This window comes from Pollachius pollachius (genome assembly GCF_949987615.1).
Source record: "Pollachius pollachius genome assembly, chromosome: 8".
NCBI lineage: Eukaryota > Metazoa > Chordata > Actinopteri > Gadiformes > Gadidae > Pollachius > Pollachius pollachius.
The window spans coordinates 20257749-20264901 of NC_136941.1; the positions used below are offsets into that span (position 1 = coordinate 20257749).

At 39.7% G+C, this 7153-nt stretch overlaps 1 protein-coding gene across 1 annotated transcript; it reads right to left on the minus strand.

Moving 5' to 3' along the window:
- Positions 1 to 2066: 2066 nt before the first annotated feature.
- On the minus strand, positions 2067 to 3877 carry LOC307078950 (homeobox protein Hox-C9-like; the record flags this gene model as incomplete). The annotated part of the gene is made up of 2 exons (XM_079740988.1): positions 3271 to 3877; positions 2067 to 2311 (listed from the first exon to the last, which is right to left on the minus strand). The coding sequence occupies exons 1-2, from the start codon at positions 3839 to 3841 to the stop codon at positions 2067 to 2069; spliced, it is 816 nt and encodes a 271-aa protein (XP_079597114.1). The 5' UTR covers positions 3842 to 3877.
- Positions 3878 to 7153: the final 3276 nt, after the last annotated feature.

Sequence of the window (7153 nt, forward strand, 5' to 3'; positions counted from 1 at the left end):
TGTGAGAGCTGGTACAAAACATGGACCAACAGCGTCATCTAGCGTTGAGTCTGATCCCTAACACACAGATTCCACAAAACACAGGCCGCTGTATGCCTGCAGCCATGTTCAAGATATCTATGTATTCGAACTAGGTCAAATAACCCAAAATGTGGAAATCAACATATTTACACGTAAATTATTAATTATTATCAATTGTAAATGAAAGACTATACGTTTGTAGGCCAAATGCATCTCTTTGAATCTGTAATAAGCTTGGTTTAACTCTGTGCTACTCCTAAAATAGGAAAGTGAATGTTATAACATCCATATCTACTGCGGCTCTGACGACTAAAAAACTCTCACGTGGTGAAACACACGGGCAGCAGCCCACCAGGCCACCCCTCCCAACGAAACCTATATGGTTCTGCTTTGAACCAGTGCACCACTAACGTCCATTAAAACCATAAAGTAATTTAGCCCAGACGTCTAGCCGGTGAGTCGAGTTTGCTTTGTTCGTCTGCATTTGAGACAAACAGCCGTGCTCCAACAGGGCTGTAAAACTAGCATTTTTGTGCTTGCAGTGCGGAAATGCAATAGATTGGCTTTGGAAATACAACATCCTGTCTGCATTGTTTGCCAGTACAAAAAGGCAATCGAGGAAGCCCATCCGAGGAAACAAATGTCGGACATTGGATTTCTTTCCCTCAACGCCATATAGTTTGATCTCAGAACTTGACTAATAGTACTTTCCCTAAAAGCTTCCGTAGACAGACTTTTTAGATTTCCAGGCTGTACGATTAGTTTGTATTATAGAGGAATAATCCACACTTATTAGATCAGTTTATGGTACGAAATAGAAGGGGACGGTTCTTCATACCATATGTGACAAAGGATTAAGGCATATATTTATATGATTAGACTAAATCATTAGAACAATATTTTAATTAAAGCACTAGGCCCTAGTGTGACAATGAGAACAAATGAAGTGAGTTACATTATTGCAATTCTGTGAAAAAATGCATTGCTATAACATTCTGGATAAACCTTTAAATAGGATTGAATGTATTTGTGTTTACCATTTATTTTTTGTTACTTCTTATCCCTAAAAATATGCAGAGTTTAGGAAAGGATATGCGATAATGCAGGGCTTTCTAATTTGACTAAAGCTCAGTTTGTGACAAAATATAGGCCTACATGTTTATTGGTATTATAATGTGCATGCTTTAAATACAAAACAACAGCAACACTTTCCCAAGGTAAAATTGGTTAAGAAACCGACACACACAAAGCGTCGACCTCTAGGCCCACGGGGCTTCCGGAGAGACGCCAAGAGAACAGCGAGGAGCTCTAAAAAGTTATTAAATAAAAGCATTTTAAGGCAGCAGCATATTAACTCGTGTCATTTTGTAGTTGACGATTTATTCAATGTTGTAAGAGGTTAATGAACGTTACGGAGTCCTGAAAACTGACATAAATGACGCAAAAATAAGATGGTAGGCTATGGTTACATTTTAATATGTATTAGTAGTCAGGGTGGAATTTCTACGTTGAATAACTCAAATTTTAGAAAATAGTCGAACAATAAGAGAAGCACAATTTGTTTCTACACATTAACATGTAACACAAAACACGAGATAGACAAGTTCAACCAATTCAATATTTCTGTAGCCTACAAAATTCTACGACTGCATAAAAAAGAGAAATATTGGGAACACAATTATCAACAAGTTCACCTGAACTTTATAAATTATACACTAATGAAATTCTAAACGATTCAGGTATCCCCTCTCTTATTTTGCATGTTTAATATCCAAATTTGTATTCATTCCCTTTGTCTTAAAGTTAAACAAATGAATTCAAATAAATTGTAGATTTCTCTCTAAAACCTAGCCTTTTTTAAGAGCTTCACAAGTATGACTGCATTGAAACCAATATATATTTTGAGCGTCAAAACGGCTCGACGAGCTGAAACCAGGTCCGTCTGGCGGCTGAGAGCAGAGCGGGTCGCCTGTGTGTGTGCCGTCCATGGGACGCCGGTGGGGATACAGGTGGTCAGTATTTTCTGATTATGTCCATTGCTGCCATTATGGCTCCTTGCTCTCGGTCTTCTCTTTGTTCATTTTCTTCATCTTCATCCGCCGGTTCTGGAACCAGATCTTAACTTGCCTCTCCGTCAGGTTCAGCACCCTGGCGACCTCGTAACGGCGGTCCCTCGTGAGGTACATGTTAAACAGAAACTCCTTTTCGAGCTCCAGAGTCTGGTACTTGGTGTAAGGACATCGCTTCTTCCTTGTGGATCGTGCGTGTATCCAGTTTGCCACTGGGTTATCTGCGGGTAATAGCAATAAAGCGAGGCAAAGAGTTAACTGAGTCACTACAAAAAGCAACTGATCACAGTTGAGATAACAATGAGCCTTTAGGACCGCAGGCGTCCCTCTGGAAGCCTGGTGACCCAAACATATGAATGCATTAAATACACAACGTCAAATCTCAAGCTGCAACATTTCAATATGCAAGCCAATTTTGGGTTACTTCCTATCTACACAATGTGGGCCTATTACGCCCCTGATTATCCGTCGCTGTAGTTTCTAACACCGTCGTAAAATAGTCAATGCACATATTCACTTTATTGGCCCATAAAACGGCCAGTGGTTCAAGCCCTTACAGGTCCGCACTGAGGTCCTCCAATATGTCGCTAACATTATTCAAAAGAAGCTTGGAAGAATAGTGGATTAGTTTTGAATGAAGTAATAAGAGGCAGACTTTCTGATCGGGGCTGACACGTTATGCTGTGCAATGTTCCGTTGTTGCTGTTTACGAGCCTGCAGTGGGACGTGTTGTAACCTAATAAAACTGCGATGGGACTGTAGCTTACTGTTTGATACATACTTAAAGGCCTCAAAGTTTTCAATAACAAAATGCATCTTCGAAGGTCAAAACCACACATTTTTTTCCCCTAATGAATATTCAAAATGAGTTGGACTCGATCCTTATGTAAGGTCCATATTTCAGAATGTCTCACATCCTCACCAAGAGCACTTGTTTTCCGTATCCATGTTTACAACCTTCTCTTTTATAGCCCTATAGGAGCCTACAAGCGTTTGCCTTTTATAGTTGTTAAAGCTACCCCCAAGCAAAGGAGATTCAGAGGACAAGTAACAAGGAAGCGAAAGAACACACTCAGAGATAACTTTATGTTACGTTTGTAGTAAAGAAACACATCACAGGCTTCAGGAAACGGGAACCAACACAGGTTTGTGGGGAAAAGAAGAATAGGCTTGAACTTACTGGGGTCTAGCTCTGGTTTCTGGTCCTTATGCTTCCCCGAAGCAGCGAGCTCCGCTGCGGGAGAGGGGAGGTCCTGGTGCGTCTTGTCCCGCATGTCACCGCTGGAGCAGCACAGATAATCCGTGTAGGTGCGTCCGTTAGAGCCGGGGCATTCGCCCGTTCTGTGCTCCTGAAAGGCGTCAGGCTTTATCCCGTAATGTCTGCTGTTCGGTGGATACCCGTGAAAAGGCATGGCACCGGATATCGGTTCCAACCATGAGCGCATATATCTCGAGTCTGTTCCTAAATGAGGTGGATGACTGTATGGATGGTAAACCACCGAAGGCTGGGAGTGTACAGGGGTCCAGGAGGTAGAAAACACTGCTGGTTTCGCTGCGAAGCTGCAGGACGGATAGTCAACACACTCCGCGACCAGGGAAGTCGGACGAGGGCCGGCGGGGTGCGAACCAGGCGCCGAGAACCGAGGCGCGAGGACATCCTCGTTTTCATGGTTGATCAAGGAATCCACATAATAATTACTTATGGGACCCGTGGTCGACATGGCGAAGCTTCCCGACCCTTTTACATGCATCCGATTATTATATGGAGCTTATGTGTACTTTTTGTATCTACCATAGAACAATCAAGGCAGGTAATTATTTCCCAACGCTTGCCTCGCTGCCATTGGCTGCCTTGCCAACACGTGATTATACGTGATTATATTTACCCTCACAGACATTTGTACAGTGGATCAATGCGCGAGATTCCATGCAACGCCAGTGGTCGTGAATCGGATTAAAGAATCTGCTCTTAAAAGTTACCTTGTTAGTTGGGAACGAAATACGAGGTAAATTCAAAAACAATGTATAGAAGTACTTGGCGTATCTTTAAGGAGATGTCGCATGTCCGCAGACCGACGCACACTTGGCTCCGTCTCTAAAAGCTTGCAGGGCACTATTTGATGATGTAATCCATCTCTGTCGTGGTGCATGTGATACAGCATCGAATTGCTTACCTTCTTGCTTTGGTGATTATATCTATTGACTTTGTATGTTTAAATAAGATATTCTATATACTAATGTAGGAATGTACTCTGCTTATTACTCGATACATTGCATCAAAGTAGAAGAAATGGATACGCGTCACAAGTCCACAATATAGCGACGCACTGTTTGAAAGTGGAACAATTGTTCAAAATACAGGCAGAAATTATTAGAGAGGAGCGTCCTGAAAAGCGCCCGATTCATCAAGTTAGTTGCCTTGCGTGTTTTTTATGTGCTTCAATAAATGTTTTACGAGGAAAATTTGATTGATCATCAACGTGTCGTTAATAGGACCTTGCTTTAGTTCTTAGCTTAACATAAAATAAACACAGTGAGAAAAGTGATATCAAACAGCGATATTACGGTAGAGCAGTCAAATTATCTGCTAAAATCCAAGAGTTGTAGAGCTATTGTTGAAAATAACCTAGGTTGTTGGGCAAAACTGCGAAATAGATTGGGTTTTTACAGATCATTCAAAGCGTTCTGCATAATAGCCCAAAATAAGAAAAGAGCACACTGGCAACAATAACAAATTACCTCCAAAATTGAATAACAATGGATATAATGGTTAAATTTGTTGCAGCAGGTAAATTTGAAACAAATCCGTCCCTGAACTAGTGCACTGAGAAAAAGCAATTTTCTTTAGAAATATTGACAGGATCAATCCAAATATGGTCCAGGCCAACTAAAGTCTTCCAAATTGATCACAATGAGGTAATCTGATGCTTAAATTAATGCCATATACGACTATTTAGGCTATTCATCAATAATTACTGATAATAATGAATACCTTGACATAAATGAGGAAAAGGTGATCTTAATGATATGTTATAATGCCACAAAGTATTTGCCAAACCACCCAACCCTGAATCCCCCATCTATGCACTCTCTCAAACACACACACACACACACACACACACACACACACACACACGCACACACACACGCACACACACACGCACACGCACACAAACACACACACACACGCACACACACACACACACACACACATACACACACACGCACACACACACACACACACACACACACACACACACACACACACACATACACACACACACACACACACACACACTCACTCACACATACACAATCAAAATCACATTGACACACAGAAACACTCAATCCCTAATACATATCTATACGTATGGGGTTTAGGAAATATCTGCAGTTATACTGCAGTTTATGTTACATGGGTGAAACAGACAACTACCCTGGATAAATGTATCCCTGATTTGTCTGTCAACGTTATCCTCCCAATGATTGTCAGAGTTTCTGTGTGTTTGTAAATATGTGGAGCTTGTGATGTTCAACAATGCAGGCCAATGCAAACTGACAGATGAGGAGAGTATTGCTAATTAGAATATGCACGGCGTTGTGCGTGATAGCAAGGTTTACATATGTGTTTTTCAGTTTTAAACAACTTAGTTGACAAATATCAGTTATTTCATTATTTGATGTTTTTGCCATGGGTTCAAGTTCTGCGCACTTCTTAAGGCAAAAGCAAACAAAAAAAAACTGATTGACTGATTTCAACATTAATATCTATAGTTTATGTATTAGGCTAAACCGTGTTTACGTATGATATGTGAACCTATGCGCTTGATGTTCAGCTGATATGTTATCGACTACACGCTAATCAACATTGACTTTGTATTTGAGGCGTTGAGGCTCCGATGAGCGAATTGTTCAGTCAAATTATATTATAATAATAAACACCATTTTTGAAACTAAATCACTAAATATTGATTTAAGCCTAGTTTCGAGTCTATATTTTGGTTTTGCTTTGCTCTGTTTCTTTGTTTAATTCCTGCAGCTTTTACAAACTGCTTGTGAATAAATTGTTTATTTATTAGTTTTTGTTGTGTTGTTAATACACTATATGTTTTCACTCCAATCCTTGTAAAAACTTGTACCCCTTCATAGGATAATTAGCTTGGCCAAATGTTTGGCGTTCATGGCATGGCAGATTATGGTGAATATGGAAGAAGCTACATGGCCTAATTATGCATATACTGTCTGTAACTTATATGGTTATAATCATGTGAAATTCCCCGGGCTGCTCTAACCTGCAGTGCTTTTTTATTTTTGGTATCTGCTTACAATTTTGATTGCATGATTTGATGGATCACAGCTAATTTTAAACCGCTTTATATTACATTGTCTGCTGAATGGCAACATTTAAACGTGTGCTGCTGGCAGCAGAACAGTTCCATGAGTCCCGAATTGCAACAGCATGCACGCTGCTATTTATAGATAGGACAGGTGTTAATTTGTTGACTTAAGTTATTTAGTAGAAATGTGGTTGTGATATCTGTCTTATTTATCGAACGCTTGGTCAGTCGCTGTCTATTTGGTGTAAAGTAATAAAAAATAATTCAATTAAATGCAACAAAACTTAAACGTTTGAATGAATTCGCGATTAAGCGGGCCAAGAAATCGAATGGCTGTTTTTTTGCATTCATAAACTATATGTAGCTTCACAATAACAAATAAAAATAAAATCCAACATAAACGTGTCTCTTTGTTCATTTGGGTTTATTAGAGGTTTGTCACATTGACCATTGATTCCCTGTTCAACTAGTGGGTTCATTGCCTTAAACCAACGGTAAGGCCCAATTTATAAAATAAAATTAAACACTTCGATGATTATATTGTAAGACCTTATTATTTTACTGTATCATATATTGACCTGTCTAAACAATGTATGCAGACAGTCAATATGGAATAAGGTATCCCAGTAAAACATAACCATATTCGTTCCAAAGAAGATGTTGGTTTGGTTGACCATATAACTCTCAATGTTCCGTTCTCAAATTAAGCAGTGTAATTTCAAATTA